We start from the raw sequence: 24,087 nt of genomic DNA on the forward strand, positions 1-24,087 counted from the left end.
AAATTAGGGCCAAAGCCCAGCCTTCCAAGGACTGCAAAGAGGTAGGGCCACTCTATGGTATCGAAGGCCATCGTGGCATCCAAGGACACCGCCACTGCATCTTCTCTTATTGTCTCTATGCTCCCTATTACCCTGTGCAGTCTTCGCTAGTTAAGTGTTGTGTTTCTGGAGGGCATAAACCCATACTGATCAGAGTGGACCCATTTGGTGATAACTTGAATCAAACGAGTGGCCAACAATTTTACTAATATTTTGGCTTCAGCATTTAGCAACGAGATAGGTCTATATGTATAATTATCAGTGTGGTCTTTGTGTATAATTATCAGTGTGGTCATTCTCTGATCCTGAGGGAGCCTAGCCACTTCACGGCTCTCCTCAAACATGTCATTGAGATAGGGGGCGATTCTATCAGGCTTCAGTGTGTACAATTCGATTTGGAGACCATTTGGGCCCATAGCCTTTCCCGATTGTAGGCCCCTTATAGACTGCGCGACTCCGTTGTTTGTGATCCCGCTTTCTAGTAATTTATCTTCTTCTGTTGATACTGTCAGAAGTGTCATGTCTGAAAGTAGTGCCTTTGAGTCTTTTTCCTGAGGGGAGGTATAAGATTCATATATTGTACGATGGTGGTTAGCGAACTCATCCGCTATCTCCTGTGGGTCTACAATCACTTCCCCCCCCCCCATTCCTGCTTCTAGTTCCGTGACAAGACGGTTTGCACATTCTACTTTGTCTAGCTAGGCCAATAGCTTACCGGCTTTATCACCCAGCTCGTTTGGTCTGCCTGATTTATCCCTGCTTAATGTTTTGGCCATGTCAGTAGCAGTGTTCCTGTAATCTTCCCTCTTACGGTCTAATGTGTGCCACCGTTGATCCTCTCCGGTTTCCGTGATTTCAACCTCTAACTGCAGAATCACATCCTCTAGTCTGACTAGCTCTTTAATCTTCTCTTTGTTTGCCCCTGCTATCTGAGAAATCGCCTGTCCGCGGACAACTGTTTTGAAAGCTTCCCAGAGTGTGTGGGCAGGTGTTACTGATCCAAGAGAATGAAGTATTGATCGATCACTTTTGAATATTTTTCCTTCACCGCTGGGATGCGGAGCTGCCAGGGGTTGACTGGTGCTATTCTGCCCTCTTGCTTTTCACCTATTGCCACCCGGGCCCATATCGGTGAATGATCCGAGATGCCCTGTACCAGGTGGCCGATCACTTTTATGCTTTCCTTTTGGGCCACTGGGGTGAGAAAATAGTAGATTTGAGATGGACCATTGTGTGCCCCCGAGTGAAATGTGAATTGAGTCTCCCTGGGGTGATGCACGTGCCACACGTCAACAAGTCCCATTCCTTCCAGGAAGTTGGGGAGCCACCTTTGTGATGGGCCTACGACCCTGGGAGGATAACGGTCGAGTCTTCCAGACACAACGGAATTGAAGTCGCCTCCTACTAATAGCCGCCCCTCAGGGAATGTTAGCATGATATTACCCAGGTCTTTAAATGTTGACACTTGTAGTCCCGGGGGAACATATACAGCCACTATAGTGAGTGTGGCTCCCCTCCCATTTCCCTGACACAGCTGCATATCTGCCCTTTGTATCTGTCCAAGTGTGTTCAATCGACAAAGGGAAGGATCGCCTTCTGATGATGCCTACTCATATGAATAGAGTCCCGTGCACACGTTAAACTGAATGGTTTCCTAGTGAAAACCTCAATGTTACCAGAATAGTTCAAAAAGGATTCAAGAGTCCGTTGTATATAGGTATGGATGTTTTAATAGTGGGGTGCTGATCAGTACATCCAAGACATGATTCTTTGTAATAAAATAAATTGCCTTACCCTTCGATAGTTTCTGGTTTATAACCGCGGATAGTTTCTGGTTTATAACCGCGTCTTTTGAAGCTTTCTCATATTGGATAATTCTTTGTCGAATTCTGTTTGTTCGCTACAGTTACTCCTGGCCCTCGTGAATTCACCAAATGGGATTGATTGTATTTGGTGGGAACTTGAAGCATGCAGAATGGCATTGCAGGAAGTCTCCTTTCTGAAAAGTCTGCTGTGTAAGATGTTGTTTCTGATGTATAGTTCAATGTCCAGAAAAGCAATGTTGGCGGTGCTTGACTGACCGGTAAATTGTATTTCCATGTTGTTTGAGTTAAGGTGGTTGCAGAAGGAGTTCAGTTGTTCTTGTGAGCCCGACCAGAGGAGGAGACAGTCGTCTATGTACCTCCCCAGTAGATTATGTACTCCGTCCAGGGTGCCCCTCTGGTACCCCAGATCCATTTCTTCTCAAGTGCTCCCATGAATAGGTTGGCGAAGGAAGGTGAAAATTTAGAGCCCATGGCTACTCCCTTTGTCTGTTTGTACCATCTTTGTTCATAAGTGAAACAATTGTTGTTCAAGATTATGTCTGTCATAGAGACAATCGTGTTTGTGTGGGCCCACAGTGTTGCTGGTCTGTCATGTAGAGCTTTGGTTATTGTTTCTAATCCTAAAATGGGGTTGATCGAAGTGTATAGGGAGACCACATCCAGGGTGGCAATGATCATGTCTGGTTGCCATTGTATGTGACTCAGAATTCCCAATATGTGTATGGTGTCTTTTATGTGTGAGGCTAGGTTTTTGACCATAGGGTTTAAAAACATATCTACGTATTCCACTAGTCTCTCCGTTGGTCCACCAATCTCGGAGATGAAAGGTTTTCCTTTTGGGAATGTCGCCTGTTTGTGCACCTTAGGGAGTATATAAAGGCATGGATAAGTAGGTCTTACAACTTTGAGTTATAGGGTCTCGTCGTCGTCTAGTAGGCCTTGAGTATGCCAGGCTTGTAGGTTTCTGTTGATGAGAATGTTGAGTTGACCAGTGGGGTTACCATCCAGAGTGATGTAACAGGACTTATCCTGGAGTTGTCTCATGATCTCTCTGTTGTAGTCAATTTTATGCAAGACAATGACGTTATCCCCCTTATCTACCTCTTTGATGATAATATCATCCATTTTACTTAGTGTTCAATGCCTGTCTCTCTCCTTTTGTCAGGTTGTCTTTGATATGTTTGGTTTTGGTACGAGTTGTTACTTCATATTTATCACCCTGGAAGGAGTACATAATCTACTGGGGGAGGTACATAGACGACTGTCTCCTCCTCTGGTCGGGCTCACAAGAACAACTTAACTCCTTCTGCAACTACCTTAACTCGAACAACATGGAAATACAATTTACCTGTCAGTCAAGCACCACCAACATTGCTTTTGTGGACATTAAACTATACTTGCCCCAGTATTGGAACTTTCATAGATTCCCATGCTTTGTATCATTCCCCGTCGTCGGAATGGGAGTCTCGGTAATAAAAAAAATACCATAGTAGTAGGTACAATAGAGAAAGGAAGGGCCTAGGCCTCATTCCCTTTTGTAGCATATCCGCCTCTTTTTGTAAAAGAGACCAAACTCTTGGCATCAGCCAATCAGAAGAGCCTCACCCCTGGAACCTTCCTGAAGGAATCTCAGAGCCTCAGATTTTCTACCGCACGTTGTGCTAGGGAGTCTCCATTGAGCTCTGCTCTATTTCAACTCTTTCTAGTACATTTCTACAGTTATTTCTTCAGGATTTTCTTCAGATTACTTCAGAAAACTCTCTGTTTCTTCAAGATGTCTGAGGTTGAGAAAAAGAAAAGGCTTTTTGTGGAGGACAAACACAAGGATTGCATCTACTGCCTTTATCCGTGCCACAAGGCAGAGGACTGCAAGATTTGCCGCACTCTGCACCAAGACCTTGAGAGATCGTGCTGGAAGACTTCTTACATGGCTGCAGAGGCAGAAGGAAAGGAAACATGGAGTTTCCAGTGATGAGGAGGAATCGTCTTCAATTGCTTCCTCAAAAAGGTCAGTGAAAAGGGGTAGATGTTCCCCATCTTCCTCTGTTGGGCGCCCCTCAAAGGCTTCAAAGAAGACCCCCAGAGAGTCTGATGGCCGGGGTTCAGGAAGTTCCCCCCACCACAGTGGGATGGTGAAGGCAGAACTGGTTTCGCCTCTCAAGGGTGAGAAGACCGACCCAGCCTTCAAAAAACCCTCCTCACATTCTTCAGAGAGGAGCTCCAAGTCCTCTACGGCGAAGACTTCGTCGACGGTGGCTCCGTCGACGACAAAAATGAAGCCCAAAATCCAATTGGTCCCGTCGACGGGCTCGTCGGCGGGAGGGTCGACAACGAAAGCTCCATCGTCGTCGTCGAAGAAGGGGTCGTCGACGGCAGTGTCGACGGAGAGTGTGCCGACGACATCGTCGACGAAGAAACCATCATCGTCGACGGCAGTGTCGAAGACGGCAGTGACGACGACGGTGTCGACGACGGGCATGTCGTCGACGAGTGCATCGACGACGACTATATCTACATCGTCGGCGGGCTCGTCGGCGGTGGCGTCGACGACGACATCTATAGTTCCTATATCGTCGACGAGGATTTCTCCAGCGTCGACGGGACCACCGACGATACTGGCTGCGGAGAGACGGGTGACGATTTCTTTGACAAGAATCACGCCTGAGATGACATCCCCGAGAAGGGTGACCTCTTTACCGCCGACTATGTTGTTGGACCAGGAGGACTCTGAGAGAGACGGACAGGATGCTTTTGAATATGCCAATAGCCCATCTCAGCTTCTCATCAAGAGTCAAGACACAGATTCAGAGGGGGCATATGACTAAGGAGAAGGCGAATATCATCAAACGGCCCACTCTAGGAGCTATGAGCCACAAGACATGGTTTCAGTTCCGACAACATTCCTGCATGACCTTCACAAGATGCTGCAAGACTACAAGTCTAAAGCAGAAAGACCAGCCCCGCGTAGGTCTGCTCCGTCGACACCAGTGAGGACCCAATCATCTGTAGTCCCTCCGGTGCACCCGATACAGACACCACCTCAACCTCAGCGGCCAGTGCGTCAGGCTACATCGGAGCCAGCCGATGATCCGGATGGGGATAATGATGGTGATACTGATGTGTCATCCGATGATAATCAAGACTCGGATCAGGATGGGGATGAATACAATGACTACATCATCCCAGACCAAGCTTCGCCTCATCAAGACTTGGGAGATTCTCCTCCTGCTGACATCGGCAGTTTTCACCAGCTGATGGAACGTGCAGCTGGAAATTTTAAATTGGTAATGCCTGCTCAAACCACGGACTGTTTCCTATACGATTTTAAGGAAACTCACCGCAAAACAACAAGGTCGATTCCAATTGTGGAGCATTTGTGGGAGGAAGGTTTGAAAGCCATGAAAAACCCAGCGACGGTGGTCCCTGTGCTACCGCGCCTGGACGAAAAGTATAAAGCACCAGATGATGGACCTGCAGCGCTAACAGGCCATCCAAAACCTGACTCTGTTATCTCACAGGCAGCACCAAGGAAGTCACGGAACCCCTCTGCTCCCTTGACTGTCCCTCCTGACAAGGATGGACGACGGCTTGATAACACGGGCAAGCGGTTTTCATCGATAGCTAGCCTTCTGGTTCGCGACGCCAATGCTTTGGCAATATTAGGACGATATGATCGCCAGTTATGGTGCGATATAGCTCCATATTTGGAACAACTTCCACCGGAGTCACTGCTGGAAGCAAAGTAAACTTTACAAGAGGGTGAGGCGGTCTCGATGGAAATAATAGACTGTGCAATGGACATTGCCACAACGTCCTTTCGAGCTTTGGCAGGAGCGGCAGTGTTGAGACGCCAAGGGTGGCTAAAGGCGACTTGGTTTAGACCGGAAATTCAAAACAAGGTCCTTGATCTGCCCTTTGATGGCGAGGCCCTCTTCGGTAAATTGATCGATGATACTCTTCAAGAGATCAAAAAAGACACGGAAACAGCTAGATCGCTGGGAACCCTCCAGTATCGCAAAACTCCTTTCAGAGGTGCGAGAGGCAGAGGAGGTGGTTATAGAGGTTCATACCAACAGCAGCAGCAGCGCTATTATTCGAACAGTTCTGGATAACAAACCGCCAGTCCTACCAGCAAAGACAGGGCCAGTCTTCGGGTTACTCAAGGCCTTACAACAAAGGCAAGCAGGCTGCCCGTGGACGGGACTCGTCCAAACGCCAATAGCGGCCTCCTGGCTCTGCCTACTGTTCCCTCCCTCCTCCAAGAGATCATCAGTTGGAGGCAGGGTGTCAAAATTCCTTCAAAACTGGTCCCAAATTACATCGGACCGTTGGGTGCTCAACATCATAAAACAAGGACATACTTTGGAATTTATGGAAGTCCCTCCACCCAGACCCCCGACAGCCATTCCATCGAAACATCTGCGTCTCCTAAGACTCTAGGTACAACAAATGCTCCGCAAAGGGGCGATAGAGCCGGTCCCCTCCAACCAACCGGGCCAAGGTTTCTATTCCAGGTTCTTCCTGGTGAGAAAGACGCTGGAAAAATGACGCCCCATTCTGGACCTCAGCGAGCTAAATGCCTATCTCATCTCCCTATCCTTCCGGATGGTATCCCTACAGGACGTTTTGAAAATGGTCAGCCCAGGGGATTTCATGGCCACGTTCGATCTGGAGGACGAGTACTTCCATGTCCCGATTCACCCAGCACACAGAAGGTTCCTACGCTTCACAGTAGCCAAAAGCCATTTTCAGTTCAGAGTTCTGCCTTCGCTCTGCCCCAAGGATTTTTACGAAGGTGCTGGCACCTGTGGCAGCGTTTCTGCGAAAGAACCACTTCCAGGTCTTCCCTTACTTGGACGATTGGTTACTGAAGGCCCCAACCAGAACATTAGCGCAGGACGCGGTGCGGGCTTGCACCAATCCGTTCCAAAATCTGGGTCTCACTTTGAACAGAGAGAAATCCACGCTGATGCCCTCAAGAAGAGCACGGTTCCTAGGGGCAGTATTAGATTCAATGCTCTCGAGGGCATTTCCAACTCGAGAGAGGATACAGAAATTATAACGATTGGCACGAAACCTTCGAGGAAAAAAGTGTCTTTTTGTACGCAGATACAAGTCGCTGCTGGGGGTGATGTCATCATGTATTCCCCTGATTCCGCACTGCAGACTGCGTATGCGTCCCCTGCAGCAACAACTGGACCTCCAGTGGCAACAAGTACACGGATCGTTCAGCGACAAAGTGGTTGTCACTCAAGAGATGAAAGAGGCAGTGGTTTGGTGGTCGCATCAAGACAATTTATGCCAAGGTCTATCCTTTGCAAGCGTTCCATCACCTCACATACTGACAACGGATGCGTCATTGGAGGGATGGGGAGCAGTGATGCAGGATCTGCAGATCAGCTGCCATTGGTCTCCTCGCGACCAAAAGCTACACATCAACCTGTTGGAGCTGAGAGCGATCAGGCTAGCTCTTCAAGCCTTTCTTCCGCGACTCCAGGGTTCACAAGTGCTAGTCAGGACGGACAACACCACGGCTATGCATTATGTGAACAAAGAAGGAGGAACGAGGTCACTCCTCTTGTCGCGAGAAACTCAACAGATACTGGAATGGACAATTCTTTACGGAATTTCTCTAAAGGCGGAGCACTTACCAGGAGTGCTGAACGAAGGCGCCGACAGGCTGAGCAGGCTCGCCTCAGTCAGTCACGAGTGGGAGCTAAAACAACAGCTTCTAGATCTACTCTTTCAGACATGGGGCACACCAGAGGTGGACCTTTTTGCGACGCCAAACAACAAGAAGTGCCGGGCCTACGCCAGCAGGTTCCACCATCAGGGCTCATTGAGCAATTCCCTATCAATAGCCTCGACGGGGAGGTTTCTTTACGCGTTTCCACTGATTCCCCTGATTCCACGCCTCATCAGGAAAATGAAGACGGAACCATGCAAGCTTATCCTTATAGCCCCGGCATGGCCGAGACAAATTTGGTACACCGAGCTGCATCTGCTGTCGCTAGACCCTCCAATATGGCTGGAGGTAGTTCCGGATCTCCTGACAATGTCCGGAGGACAGGTTTGGCATCCAGACCCAAGGTCGTTACACCTGACTGCATGGCTCCTGACCAACAAGAATTTATGAATGTCCCTCTTTCCAAGGAGATCAAAGACATCCTTTCCCAGGCAAGGGTGCCTTCAACAAACAAGACATACAGACTGAAATGGAAGAGATTCTGTATTTGGTGTAAAAAGGAAAAGGTTGATCCTTTCACTTCAAAACCTCATCAACTCCTGCCTTACCTACTCTCGCTAGCTAAGTCTAATCTGTCCCATTCTACAATCAAGGTCCATTTGGCGGCAATTTCAAGATTCAGAAGATCTGACTCTGGTCCTTCATTATGGTCTTCAAGAATTGTCAAGAAATTCCTCAAGGGCCTATTCAGGGTCTATCCGCCAGTGAGATCTCCTCCTCCGACGTGGCATTTAAACTTGGTCCTGGCTCAACTGATGAAGGGACCATCTGAGCTGATTCACCGCTCAGACCTGAAATATTTGTCATGGAAATTGTCTCTGCTCTTGGCCCTCACCTCGGCAAGGCGAGTGGGGGAGTTGCAGGCCCTTACTATCCAAGAACCGTTTTTACAGTTCAAAAGGAACACAGTCATCTTGCGGACCAACCCAAGGTTCATTCCTAAAGTCCCTACAGACTTTCACTTAAATGAGCCAGTGATTCTAAAGGCATTTTTCCTGAACCCAGTCACTCCAGCGGAAAAGACATTGCACACTCTGGATTTACGATGTCTAAAATTCTACATAGACCATACCAAAGACTTTAGAAAGTCTTCGCAATTGTTCATTGCCTTTGGCGGTCCAAGTAAAGGTCTCCCTCTGTCCAAACAGGGGATCTCTAGATGGATTTCGAGTGCTATTCTGCATTGCCACAAGATAGCAGGAAAACCTCTGGTGGGCAGGATCCGTGCTCACTCAACGAGATAAGTGGCATCTTCGACAGCCCTCTTTGCGGGGGTACATATCAAAGACATCTGCAGGGCTGCTACCTGGAGCAGCGTGCACACGTTCACTAAGCATTACTGCTTAGAGTCATTGCAGCAGGATGACGCAGCAGTGGGCCAGGCTGTCCTGAGAAACCTCTTCAAGTGATTGGTGAGCTTTCCTTTCTATCCCACCTTCCATGGGTAACACATTTTGTACTTTTATTTCTAATGTTATGAGATACTTCTTTGCAAAATGTGTTTATGGTGCTTACTGCTTGCAATTCTGATACAAAGCATGAGAATCTATGAAAGTTCCAATACTGGGGCAAGAAAACAAGTTACTTACCTGTAACTTTGTTTCCCCAGTATTGGTAACTTTCATAGATTCCCACGCGCCCACCCACCTCCCCGGGGAAAGCTCAGCCTTCAGCAAGTAGGGTGACTAGCACACAACGGCTACGAAAATCTAAGGCTCTGAGATTCCTTCAGGAAGGTTCCAGGGGTGAGGCTCTTCTGATTGGCTGATGCCTAGAGTTTGGTCTCTTTTACAAAAAGAGGCGGATATGCTACAAAAGGGAATGAGGCCTAGGCCCTTCCTTTCTCTTTTGTACCTACTACTATGGTATTTTTTTTATTACCGAGACTCCCATTCCGACGACGGAGAATGATACAAAGCATGGGAATCTATTAAAGTTACCAATACTGGGGAACCAAAGTTACAGGTAAGTAACTTGTTTTCATCAGGAACAACATCTTACACAGCAGACTTTTCAGAAAGGAGACTTCCTGCAATGCCATTCTGCACGCTTCAAGTTCCCACCCAATTCACCAAATATAATCAATCCTATTTGGTGAATTCACGAGGGCCAGGCGTAACTGTAGCGAACAAACAGAATTCGACAAAGAATTATCCAACATGAGACAGAGATTCAAAAGACGTGGTTATAAACCAGACACTATCGAAAGAGCTACCACAAGGGTAAGGCAATTTAATTTATTACAAAGAATCATGTCTTGGATGTACTGATCAGCACCCCACTATTAAAACATCCATACCTATATACAACGGACTCTTGAATCCTTTTTGAACTATTCTGGTGACATTGAGGTTTTCACTAGGAAACCATTCAGTTTAACGTGTGCACGGGACTCTATTCATATTTATGGAACAGGAGACACGTATCCTGACCTCAGCAGGGGCTGTTTTTCCGTTGGGTTTGTTCCCCTGACCTGTATGCACCGAACTTAACTTTTCAATCCCGACCTACACTAAAGGAACACGCTGAGCGCCACTTCTTCCTAAGCCTATCCAAACCCATTCTCCCCCCTTTTCTCATAATGCCCACTCCCCTGGAATACTTAGTGAAACCAGAGTGTATTAACAAATGATATCCCCACCTGGCTGAATCTTTACAGGAGTTGACAATTAGGCGTGTCTCCTGCAGCAGGACTACCTCTGGGGGCTGCCTTTTAATAAACTGTAGAACTATACTTCTCTTGGGCTTATCTCCCAGGCCGTTAACATTCCAGGATAAGAGTATAATACTTTTCTCCAGCTGTGAACTCGTGTTTGTGAGCAGTGTTTTCCGCACCCCACCTGCTACCTGCGTTGCATGATGTCGCACTGTCAACTAATATATAATGTAAAACATACCAAACCCAACAATCCCCCTCCCTGCTCCCCTGTACTCTGGGTGTAGAACTGCCCATAACCCCAACTATGCAGAGTGCCTTTCGCCCCTAAAATTGACTAAATGTAGAGTATGAGGGGGTGGATTCACATCTTAATGCCTACACACTATGCACATTTTACATACTAATCAGCTAGGTAATTTAAGATTATTAGTTGAGTCCCTTAGCATATTCTTGACGGTAGTGTCCGGTGGCGGCACCATATCCATTCTACCTCCGTTGTTTATTCTTCAACAATCTGTCGCACCGGTCACTCAGACAAGGCAGACTACCTTGCCAGGTCTGGCTCTCTTCCTCTTCGGGCATTGTGGTCTTTTGTTGGTCTCCATCCCTCCAGCCAATGTGCTGCCGCCTCTGGAGTGTCGAAGAACCAGCTTCTTTTGTCTGCCTCTATTTGGAGTTCAGCGGGAAACAGCATTGAATACCGACGGCCCTTTTCTCTGAGTTGTTTCTTGATACCCAGGAAGGAAGGTCATTGTCTCTGTACATTTAACATAAAGTCCGGGGAGAAGGTTATTTCCCTCTTTTCATACTTGACTGGGGGTGGAGATGGGGCGGGGGGTGAACAGGTAGTTTGTAATAAAATGTCCCGGTCTCTAAAGTTCTGGAGTTTTGCCAACTTTGGACGTGGGGGCGCCAGCTGCTTTGATTTTCCTCCTGGAATCCTGTGTGCCCTTTTGGCTGCGAAAAATTTTGAGAGGCCCTTGGGCTGAAAATGTTTAACGTTTCGGTCTTCCACAAAGATGTCTGCTGCAGGGCCTTCCGCTTTTTTGAGTACACCAATAACTCTCACATTATTTCTTCGTGATCGTGCTTCATAATCTTCTAGCTTATCTTCTACCTGCTTTCTAAAGGCTTTAAGGTCTATAAATTCTTGCTGCATTTGCTTGCCCCCTGTTAAACTCCATTTTATCTGTTTTCATGATCTTCACTTTTTCGCCCATTTTATGTAGGTCTGCTCTGATCAGAGTGACCTCCGTTGTGATTGAGTCCATTCTTCGCTCCAGCGAAGTGCGCACACCCAAAATGGCGTCCATAATGTCTTTCAAAGTCGGGTCGTAATTATCTAGCTCTGGTCCAGTTATCGGGCTTCCTTGGTTTGCAGTTTGAGTCATGTGACCTCTGGGTTGCAAATGCGTCCAGTTTCGTCTGCAGCGTACTTTTTGGGCCCTTGGCTCCGGGCATTGCGACCACTGTTTTCGTACTGCGTGAGAGCCCACTTTTTTCTCTGCCAGTGCCTGGATTGCGGCGCTTCACTTGATCCACTTGTGTTTTCTCCCAAGAGTCCGATTATGGGATACTGGATGGCCACCAGGGTCAACACCCGACTCTACTGCACGCAACTAATCTGCAAAGCCAATTTCTGGCCGATTTAGGGGGTTCGGACCTTTACGTGGGATGTTAGTTGCTTCCGCACTTTCAGGCCTACTGCTGCACTCGCTGATCAAAGTATGTGGCTGCGGACCATTCACGGGCTGTCCGGCGACGGAACCGACCCTCGATTCCACTTGGTTCAGCATCAGCCCCCCTGGTGCCTTGTGTGGTATATTCTGAGGCACCAGTGCTTTTTCACCCTGTGGTCTTGGCTGCAGCTCCAGGGCTCACTGCAGCCTCTATTTCTACTTCCCTAAACTCAACAGACTGTTGTTTCCCTTGTAATCACTAAGGCAAGTCTGAGTTTATTTAATTCGCCTTCCCGGGGGGTTTATTAGGGCCCTTAATTGTTTCCCTGGTTCTCTAGTGTGCTCGGCAGGGGAAGACACCCATGCAGTGTTCCTAGGGACATGCCAGATCAAGGCGGCAGTCTCCTAGCCTATGAATTCCGGTGGTCGTATCCCTCCTCAGTGTCATTGCCTGCGCTGAGAGCCTTATCAGCCCTCACTGCTTGTGCTTCCTAATCATAGGCTGGACAGAGGGCCGGGCCCGCATGTTCCGCCTCGTCCCTCGCGGTGTATGGCCCCTGCTCAACTGGAGCTGTCGCCCCCCACCCCCTGACCCAGAAGTGCAGCTAAGTTGTGTTGCAGGGATTGTCGTTACATCCGGTTCTGCGCTTCCTACAAGGCTGGCTTCCGTGCACTGCTGCCCATTACGCCGTCTGCACAGGATCCCGCTTGGCTGCGGCTTTCTTTTCTTTCTTACTCTATTGCGGTAGCTCTTTTCAGCGCCGATTTAACGTCGCTAGTGAATTTCGGTGCTCCTGTTTTCACTGCCAATATCGTGGTTGGATCTGTGTGGCGGATTTCAGGGTAGGGACCGGGGACTCGCAGAGTTACTCTAATTTGCGGCCATTGTGTTCGGCCAGGAGAGGCTCTTTGAATGTTTCTGACAACGATGCATAGAGTAAGCTGCTTACAGAAAAGTACTAACCTTGGAGAAATGGATGGTTCATTTTAACAGTCATAACTACCTCTTTTAAACCCAGGTTGGATATACTCCCCACCACCCTACTTTACTTACTAAGGAAGAAGGTGTTTGCTTGAGACTCAGAACTCCAAGGAGCAATAGTAACACATAATAAATCTGTGTCAAGTCATTCCTTTTACTTTAAAAAGGAAAAAAGCCATTATTGTACGCACAGCTAAACACTACACATTAACATACAAGTACACATAGGTAAACAAACAAACAAGAATGATTTGAAACAGAGAAGTTCTGTCCCATTCAAGGATATGCAATTCTTCATGACTTGAGTGAATAAATTACTTACCTTTTGGTAACGCCTTATCAGGTAGAGACCGGATATAGCTGCAGATACCCTATCTTTGACTTTCCCAGGTGTCATACAGGATCCACTATAGGAAGGGTCATATCCAAAATGATAGAAACTCGTCTGAGCATATCAGCTAGAGAGGAACTCCCCTCTGTAGCCAGACGTAGAGGACACAGGAGGCCCGAGGCTGCAGAAGGCTCCATTACCACTAGCTTCACCCAACTCATCAACCAGCTAGTCTATATAGAAGCTTGGGCTGTGTCAGAGATGGGGTGATGAAACTCCAAATCCTCTCCATCACCTCCATAATCTTATTCCTCAGAAGGAAGAGCAGGAAGGGGGGCTATAGAGAGCCGAGGTAAGTGTCTGAGATGGGCGGCTCAACCGGTGCCGAAGAGATGAAGTCTCTGCATTGGAGAGGAATAGGGCTGGGGCGTCGAGCGGTGTCTATGCCACCGGCGTCTGAGTCTCTTGACCAGACTCAAGCACCAAAGGAGGTAACCACGAAGGCCTGTGCACCAGCGTCAAAACGGATTTGGAAACCAAAAGCCGAACTGAAGCAGAGGGCGAAAGCTCCGGAGTGGACACAGTCACAGCTTTGTTAATCTCCATGGGGCCCGAGGAAGCTCTAGGGGAAGGTGAAAACCCAAAGATGGTGTGAAGAGAATTGTAATATTCCTGCATCTGGGTCAGAGTCGACACGGCTCCAGGGCTGGTTGGGAGACGCCGGATAGACTCTTGCGCCAACTCTTCAGCTGAAGGTCGGGCCAGGCTTCATGTGGCGAAACCGGAGGTTGCCCTGACTTCAACTGCTTGCGTCTTGACTTACTTCAGGACATCAATGGAGAGTGACGTCCACGGGAACGGCTCCTGGATCTGGCCTGCAGGTGGTCTGTGGAGCGTGAATGACCGAGATCAGCGGGAAGTCTTTAAAGTCTGCGACATTCGCGCCACTAGGATCTTCATTCGACGTTCCCACTGCGACTTTGGGCAAAGTTCTCAACAGGAGTTGCACTCCACGTAGTCATGGTGCTCCCCGAGGCACCAAACGCAAACAGTGAGGGGTCCGTTGCAGACTTTTGTTATCCACAGCACCCACAAGGCTTGAACCCCGAGAACATGAGAAATTGTTTAAAGGCACACTGTTCAGTTCAACAAAAACGTCGAGGTAGGCCAGTAAACAGCCTGAGCAACAGCTTATCCGATCTGCGTTGAATCAAAGAAAAGAAGAAACGGACATCAGCAAGGGTCATATGTGGACTCCATCAACGTCACATCTGGTGATCGACATCGCTACTTCGTCGCTTGACACACTGTAGCGATGCGCAGCGGTAATACTGCTGGAATTTTTTTCCAGATAATAATCTGTCTAAGGTTTTAATAGCTGCATTGAGATCCCACAAGTCCACAATGCAGGCTTTGCCTTTCTCAATAAAAGAATAAACATTGTCATTAATTTTTACAATGGCATTTTCATTGCTGCTACTTTTGTGGAATCCAGATTCATAGAGTGGTGTTATATGTTTTTGTCTATGATACACAGTTCTCAGAACTGTAACCAAGACATCAAAGTTGATGGATGGTCTTTAGTTGACAAGTTAATAAACGGAAAATGTTATCAGTTTTCAGTGAGTCTGGGAAATACTTGACAACATTGGAAATTATTTTCATTTATGGAAGACATAATGATGTCATCATGGTAGAAATTGGGTTTCAGAAGTTTGATCTTGTTTATCTGATATTGAAGAGAATTTAGACCCAGTGCTCATTGGTTAGAAAAGGAGGATTGTCTTGTGACTGCTGATGTCCTTTGAGGTGAGTCTTTGGGGCTGAAACAGTCTTGAAATTCTTGACCACTACTAATTGAATGACGGAGAGGAAACTCTACTTTGGGTTATTAGTTTAGTCTCACAATTTGAAATCCTTCTTTTGGTTGATAACAGAGTTTTGGATCTTAGTTTGAAGATAGTAAACTTTGGCATTGTGATTATTATTTGGGGATTTTTTCCTAGTAGTCTTTAGCGTAGACCATTTTCTGGTGGATTTACTGACCTTCCAGTTTGTGAAGCAGTTTCCTTTCTGTCTGAGTATGCCAGAAAACCAAGGATTACGAGTCCAAGATAATGATTTTTAGAGCTTAAGAAATGTGATCTTGTCGGCAGTTAAATTCATGACGTGACAAATAAATTGTTGATGTTGTTTCTGAGGTGCATTTTGGAGCCAACTCGTGAGTTTAATTATTTTGAAGGGAAAAAATCCAAACCTTTGTATTAAAAAGCCAGAGATTTACAAAAGTGTTATTCCTTTAAGCAAGTTTAGAGGCATTTTTTTTTAAATCTTATTACTCAAAAGTTACTGAACTTATTTGCACAAAATCAACAGGATTGGGATCTGAGTAACTTTCTACTCTCAGGATTAGTTTGGTGTAAATCCGTTCAGCTGTATATGTGAGCAAAATTTCCAATGTCCACCAAATATAGAAACGTATTTTTTCACCCCCGTGCTCCCCCTTATTTTTTTACCCTGTAGATGTGTTAGTTAAACCTTGCCTCCTCCATACAGAAAACAAATGCATACATGCTAGGACTAATTGTATTCTGGGGAAGTATTGGAAGGATGAATGGTGTAACAGTCCTCATTGACAGGGAACATGAGAATTGCAGTGCACATGAATAAATTATACTAGTGGTGTACGTGTATCTTTTCCTGTAAGCTTCATTGTGTTGCGTTTTTGTTCTCTTGACTGTCATAGAAGTGGTTCATGAAGCTAGACCCTCAACCACATAGGGTGGTTTTCTTCATCATCAGATCCTCCCATCTAGCATTGGAGAACTTCCTTTCGTATTGTCTGGCATTTAGTGCACAAGTGTCATGAGCGTGGCGTGTTTTTACGGTGTTTCTTTATGGTAATTGACTGGTGTCTTTGTGATTAAAAGCCTTATTAATATTAATTGCATATAAATTGCATATCAACTACTCTGTATGTTCACCAATAGGTACTGCTGTTCTTTTGAAGCAATGCAACGTGCTGCACGATTCTTTGTATGCTGTTTAAATACTTATCACTTTTCCTCTACGTTAAGCTAGGCTTCTTTCTGTGACAATCTACCCAGGCTTAAGCACAGGTTAATTTACCGCCTTTTTGTGGTTCACCATGCAACGGATTGTGGCTGTTGTTTGACCAGGGCTCACACCCCAGTCAACAAACCACCCAATTTCTCACAGCCAGCAAATAAAAGTCAGCAAACAATTGGCGTGACTATGTAAATGGAGGCGTATTCTCAACGTAAATGAGTTTTATATAGATTTGTTGTATGCAGACTTATTTTAGGTGGATATTCTGAACCTCTTGAATGGATCCAGTCAGCGTGGTTCTGTATTTAAAAGCATTTGGTATTTGCAATAGGCACATAATTGGACATTAAAAAAGCTATTTCACATAAAACAAACATTTAGGGATATATCGTAAGCTGAATTAACTCAAACGTGTGCCTATTATAATTCATGACTATCTACTAAGAAAGCATCCCAGAACTCCCGTACTCTACCTCTTGCCCAAAATTCACAAGAGTTTGCAAGACCCCCCGGGACGCCCAATCGTCTCCGGATGTGACTCCTGCCTAGAGCCTCTTTCACAATATGTGGATTTCTTTTTGAAACCATTTCTAACAACAGTCAAGTCGTACTTACGCGACACTACTGATTTTCTTCTTAAAGTAGAAGACACTGTGTTCGACCCAGAGACCCAACTGTTGGTAACAATGGATGTAACCTCCCTCTACACGCAGATCCCCCAGGGGGAAGCGTTAGAGGTGATGGAAATTTATTTAAATCAGAGAGAGAGACCCCACCAGGTACCAACTTCCTTTATCCTGAGACTTGCTGAAATTGCCTTAAAAAAGAACTATTTTTCATTCAATGGCGAGTTTTACATGCAGGTTAAGGGCACCGCGATGGGGTGCCCTTACGCTCCTGAAATGGCCGTACTGTACATGGCACAGTACGAACAGATGTTTGTGGACAACAACAACCCTTTCAAACCGAACATTCTGCAATGGTTCCGCTACATAGATGATGTCTGGCTCCTGTGGCAGGGGAGCCAGACTGATCTGGCGGCATTCCATGACTGGCTTAATAACAGACATGCAGATATTAAGTTTTCGATGGCACAAAGCAACGAAAGGATGACCTTCCTTGACGTTGAAATTGTGAACATTAACGGGGTCCTCAAATCAACCCTGTTCAAAAAGGACACAGATAGAAATACTATCTTGCACCATAAGAGTGCTCACCCCAGGAATCTGAAATCCAATCTTCCGTATGGGCAACTATTGCGCATCAGGAGAAACTGCTCTGATTTGAGAGACTTCACTTCCCATGCGGAGACATTTTGCCACGAAATGCAAGAAAGGGGATACCCTAGAAAACTGCTGAAGCACTCATTACAAAGAGCGCGCTTCACCCCCCGCGAAACTCTTTTGCAAGTACGTCCCAAACCCACACTTGAAAGACTGGTCTGTGTCACCACTTTTGGACCAGATACCCACAAACTCAGAAAAGCTGTACTGAGCAATTGGCACCTAATGGCGAACTTAGAATGCCCACTTCCAAAACCCCTGTTCGCGTATAAGAGAAACCAAAATGTAGGACAGCACATCATGAGAGCGGATGTATCTCTACCGAAAAAGAAAAGTGATCTTTTGAGTCAGTGGAACCTCAAACCGATCACGGGACACCACAAATGTGGGACCTGTGTTGTTTGCCCAAACACTATTGAGGGCGACGAGTTCCAACATGGGTCCACCAGATGGAAACATTCGGATTTTTCGAATTGCAAAACCAAAAATGTGGTTTATCTGGTCCAATGCCCCTGCGACCTTATTTATGTTGGTAAAACCACACAACAAGTCAACACACGAATTTGCCAACATCGATCCAGGATCAAAAATAAAATCATGACCGCCCCCATGGTGGAACATTTTGTTAATGTTAACCATGATGCCAACGACCTGAAGTGGACGGTCCTGCATACAATTCGTTCATCCCAGAGGACTGTGGATTTTGACAGAATGCTCCTTAAAATGGAAGCATATTTAATTCTGAAATTTAATAGCGTCCAGAGGGGCTTGAATAGCCTATCTGAAATCGCCAGACTTTGATCTAGTAGTGCCCTGGCGCCTGATGACCGGATGGGTCGCGCCTCAGTGTTGTTCATTTCTCTCCAGAATGGATTGTTTCCATTTAAACAACCACTTAGCACAGTGCGAACTACACATCCCACAAGGCCTTGCGCCTTCCAAAAAGCTTATTGCCATGGTTACACTGACAGTACCAGCCTTGGCGATTTGACAGAGCACAGGGAGCCCAGAACAAGAGACAAGAAGGTAAGCGGCGCCTCAGCGGGTTCTGCCGCCGGCTTCTGCTTCACTCGCGGTGAACGCGGAAATTAGGTTAACATTTCGTTCCGTTTCTCCTTAGCGGAAACGGACTCCGGCTGAATCTTTACATGCCGGTTTTCTACAAACAACACTTTTCCAGTCACTCGGACGGCCTCGCATCAACCTTTAAGGTACGTTGCATGCAAACCATCTCACCACTCGTGAACCCCTTTTCGCTCCCGGCCTCAACAACATCATTGTTCTTTTCTAGAGTGCCACAGGCCGCTTGAGGTTAAACATATGTGCCAATGAGCCTTCAATCAACGTGAAAAAACCGTCCACACCAACTTGAAAAAGTTGACGGTATGTGCATTTTTAACCAAAGTATTTCGCACTCCCCAGTCATTAGCCTTTCATTTCGGTCTAATGCCAATTCATTTTTTCATAGGTAGCTCCAATTCCTGGATGCCCCCTCCAATCTGCACTGCCACACCTTCATTGAATTAGCTTCCTTCAAAAGCGGTAGGTCCCCCCTTAACTGAGTGTCACAATATAGGGAGACTGTCGCCCTTGTTCCATGAAGTTTACACAATCTTTCCTTCTCTTTGATAAATCTACAGACAGAATACCCATGCCCTGATGAGAATCTGGAAAGTAATTCTCTGGATTCGAAACGCGTCGGCTAATCTGAAAAGGCTAATTCATTCACCAGCAACCACTGGCCATACAAGATTCTCGAATTCATTTTCGCGTCTCTTTTTTCCCAACTTCTTTTTGCTTTATTTCTCTTTTGCTTCAATCAAATGCCTAATTGTACTTATCATTGATTGTAATGTATGTTGCAATGTTTTTGTCTGTATTTTACATATTGTCTGTCTAACTAATGACTATATTGAGTTTTTGCTCATATTTAGTTTTGACACTGTGGTGTATTTCAAAGTTTTACTTTGGTTTGATCTCATGTTATATAAGTCTAGTCTGCTTATAATATGTTTTGTTTGACAAATGAATTACAAATGTCCAATTAAGTGGTATAAATAAATGTACCTGCTTGGAAACGACAGTTTGCGTTTTCAATGTTCCATAAATATGGTCATAATTGAGTTGTGGAGAGGCACTCTTTTTTCTAATTACATATATTAGGCCCAGCCTCCCCACTTGTCCACTAGGGCCAAGCTCCCCTTGTACTTCTATTATAATTCTAGCAATATTTCAAGATTTGCAAACTTCATTCATATGTCAGGATATAGACAGGATGCAGCAGGCACACTACTGAGTTCTGGTGCTCATATCTGATTGACATTAACTGTAATCAGAGTCACTGAAATTATGCTATTCTGCTGCTGCAGTGTTTTTCACAATATTATGGATTTGCCACATTTTCCACCATCTGCCGCATGATTTGCAAATGTAACAAAAAGCATTAGTTTCTAGCTCAAAGAATCAGAAGTTAAAAATAATGCAGTCACGCGTTGATGTGCAGCAGAATTCACTTAACAGATATTGACTGTTCACCTTTCAGTTGCATATTGCTGTATTTAGGTGTTAAGCTAGTACTAATAAGGTGAAAATTATGTCCAAACAGTGTTAAGATGTGCAGTTCATTAGTTTGTCTTTTTTACACAATATCTGGGCTTCACTAAAGAACATTTGCTTCAGGATTTTTTGCTTTCTAAACCCCAGGCTTTCCAATCATTATGTGGGATTACCCACTCCACTCATTTGTACCTTATGTAAACCATTTGTTTGTAAATGTCTTCCTAGTGTACAACATTTCCATGGCATATTATGTTTATTTGGCACAATGGTTATTTGCAACATTATACATTATGAATTGCATCTACAAAAGAAGCACTGATCTGTTGCTTAAAATATTGTGTTTGTTATTTTCACAGCTTTTGACAATATTTGTGAGTGCTAAGTTGTCGTCATATCTCAAGTTTTATCAGAATAACAAAGACTTCATCGACTCTCTTGGTAAGCTATGTTGAAAAACAGTTGCGTGTTTAAAATAAGCCATTGCTGGATCAGTTGAAAAGGATTGTTCAATCCGCACATGTAAACTTTATGCTTTTTGCACTTTTAGATCACTCCCCTAGGTAGCTGAGAGGTTAAACTACATGTTTTATTAAAAGATAAATAACTCACCCAGTGGCCAATGTGTATGAATGTAAAAAGTGTCACAGAGAAACGACTCGGCGAAATGCTTGTAGAAAACTGAAAACATTGGAAGGTGGGACTAAAAAGACAGATTTGTCTGGGAAGTCTTTTGATATGAGGAAAGGGTGCGCAGTGATGTTGGCACGTCAACACACAAATTGAAGTTTTTCATGTTCTTGTGTTATAATCCACTGCTTTGTGTCCTCTTTGCTGGACGACGAGTGTTGGCGTTCACAGGCTACTTAACGTGGGCTTGAATACCTAGAGCTTATACGGAGAAAGCCCTACTTTTGAAATGGTTAGCTTCCAGGGATGTTTTCGATTGACATCTTTATCAGTCTCACATTCTAATCAGGATTCTGCTACTCTGTGAAATATGAATATGGAAATTACAGAATAGAATGAGCTTAATCACATGAGCTGTCCCCCTCAAATACATGAACCTTCTTTTCTGAGCACCATCACTCTAGCTGTCGTTACAATTACAAACCCACGTGCGTACCGACTATAAATTGTTCAGCTTTAAAGAGTGCATAGTTAGGTGTGGGAAGGTTAACGTGCCATGCAAGCGCAGGGCTGCATACAGCCATTGATTTAACATTTTTTTCGGAGGCGTTTCCGGTCCTGCAAATTGACAGGAGGCTTTTCCAACAATGAGTAATAGGACAGTGCCTACGGCTGCAAATAGCTGAGGAATCTTTCTCTTGCTTCGACACCTATTTCTGCATTTAGAGGAAGATTCATCAGTTGGCTAGGCAGCACTAGTTAATTTTATATTCTTGTCGTGGATGATATAAGAATGTGGGGCAATGTTTGAATAGTTGAAGATCTTGTAAAGCAAATGGCATATGCTTTCAGGGATAAGGTAATCTTGGTTTCCAATTACCGAACAGTTCTATTTATTTGAAGTGAACTGATCTGGTTTTTTTTTTAGAAAATTCAGATATCAAGGGCGCACTGCCTCAATTTCTACGTTACAGTGTGTTGTGTGAATGGTTGATGTGTAGTGCGTAAAGAGCAGGCGGAAAACACCCTTAACCGTCTAAAAAAAGTCAAAGACTAGACAAATTTACAAAGCTGTGCTCTCGCAACTACATTAAGGTGTTACATAAAAAAGTACAATGACCAATGTGATTCAATGAACAGAAGCAGATTCTTTCGTGTGTTTCTTGTCACAGCAAGATGATGGTTTATTGGTTCCAGACTTGAGAAATGTCACAGTTAGCCGACACGTGTTTCGTCGTGTACAGGTGAGTCAACACGACTCTTCAGGGCTGGTGGTACAAAAATAACGTATGCATATTCAGTTATGCGTCATATCACTGTAACATACTGCATATGGTGACTGGAGTGCACCCTACATGCAGTAGTGACGTGCGTATCCATTCGCACATAGTGAATGTGTTTGGTGATGACGCTCGAGATCTAGGGAGTGTGTCACTACAAGGAAGTGAGTGGTTAACCTGGAGTGGTAGTGCAGAGGTGGTGAAGTTTGGTGATATAACGTCTGGGTAAGTGATGAGTGTTCGCACGCACACAGTAATCCTGCCACACGAAGGTTTGTGAAGTGATGAAGCGTCCAAAAGAAAACAATCTAAAGTGAAGTGATGTGTGAAAATAATGGTGATAAGTTCAAATGGGAGCGTATTAAATCTGGTTTAGAATTAACAAATCAACGGTGTCCGGAGTAAGTTAAAGGAAAACAGACTCTCTCTAAGCGGTAAAGTAATTACCTTAAAACTCAACTCCAAACGTATGGGTTGAGACTAGTCTGGACCTCGTAGTTGTGTTCTATGTGGGTAGATGAGAGAGAGACTAGAGGAAGAAAGGAAAAAACGCATCAGGAAGGCATTGAAATGGGGGATGTCCAAGGACATCTATTTATCACATGAACATCAGAGTAGTAAGGTTGAAAAAGGGACAGAGTGGAAGGAGTCCTTACCACTATGTCATTAAGAATCAAATTTGTGACTGAGTAGGAATGGTGTATCCAGTAGAGTCACGTACAAGATACACTTGTTGCTGCTAAATTCCGCCCTATTAGGTAGGCCAAAGTCTTCGAATATTAGCACTCTAGTAAAGAGAAAAGCATGAAATGCAAGAGTTATCAGGCTTGAAGTGCCGTATTTCGCGGCGCTCTAAATAACATTAGTTCTAATGTTGGCGGAAATCATAGGTGGCTTGTGGATAAAGCAGTACCTGAATACGGGTGCGTATCAGGCAGTAGCCGGGAGGGGATCCATCTGTAGAAGTGCTTCAGAAAACGGGTTCATTTTCTCTTTAGCGGTGTGCTGTAGAAAGTGAAAAGATTGTAAGCGCACGCATTAGACATGCGAGAGCCTGGTTGCATGAGCTTCGAAAATTGATTTTAGAGGGAAAATAGTTGTAGTGGAGAAAGCCCAACAATTTACCTGTAGTGCGGTATCCCTCCTCTGTTGGTTCCCGGTCGTCGTCTCTCGTGTACGGACACGTGACCTGGGGGGAGGTGTCGTTATATAGGAGTATTAGACATAAACGATGTCGGGTCATTTGCTGTCAAAACATGGACGCCATGTTTAAGAGGGGAGCTATTAGTGCGAGATGTTCCGTATTAGAGTATTATTGTGTTGTAAACGAATGTACGTGTGCAATTGTGCCACAATTATTGGAAGGGGAGATGATGCGTACCGAAACAGAATATGTGAGCAATATTAGTTCAATTATTAATAGAAGAAGACTAAATTCTACCGACTATCGGTAGTGGAAAAATGCATTTTAGCGACTGTCGAGCTATTTTATCTTACTCTATTCAATACATAGTGAATTCTGATTGCGCAGTGCCTTTCCATTAGGTGATACGTAAAATGTGAATGCCCACGGCTGGTGTGGCCCGGTGATCATAGACGCGGTGTGTTATATAGAGAGCAGTATAGATGACATGGCTGCCACAAGGGTGAGGGTGCACCATCATCACCATTCATTTGTGAGTTAACTCATAATGTTCTCGAAAGTAATTCATTTCCATTTGAATTGGCAAACGGTGTGATTGATTGCATGTGACAGACCAAGTGCAGGTAAAACATTAAATTATACAATACATCTTAAATTCTGTACCAAACAGTACATGCAGTCGGTGGCATCATCCTCTTTCAAAAAGTTATATACATCTCTAGCATTGTCTATGTTTACTTCTGTGAATCAGTGACTGGTATTTAAAAACAACAATGCAGTAAATGTTACAGATAGAGGATCCCAAGGGGTAACTCTTAGTCACCCAGAAAGTATTGAAGCTCAGGGTCGTAGTTAAGCCCATG

The 24,087-nt window shown here is 45.1% G+C and overlaps 1 protein-coding gene across 2 annotated transcripts in view; it reads left to right on the forward strand.

The window, feature by feature from the left end:
* The window catches only part of EIF3M (eukaryotic translation initiation factor 3 subunit M), a 206,788-nt gene that overhangs the window by 115,426 nt on the left and 67,275 nt on the right, over window positions 1–24,087 (forward strand). For both annotated transcript variants that reach the window (XM_086955849.1, XM_086955850.1), the window contains one exon: window positions 20,530–20,611. In XM_086955849.1, the coding sequence (XP_086811975.1) occupies window positions 20,530–20,611 (82 nt within the window). The remainder of the gene's footprint in view (window positions 1–20,529; window positions 20,612–24,087) is intronic.

The sequence above is a fragment of the Lissotriton vulgaris genome, chromosome 2_1 (assembly GCF_964263255.1).
Source record: "Lissotriton vulgaris chromosome 2_1, aLisVul1.2, whole genome shotgun sequence".
Lineage (NCBI taxonomy): Eukaryota > Metazoa > Chordata > Amphibia > Caudata > Salamandridae > Lissotriton > Lissotriton vulgaris.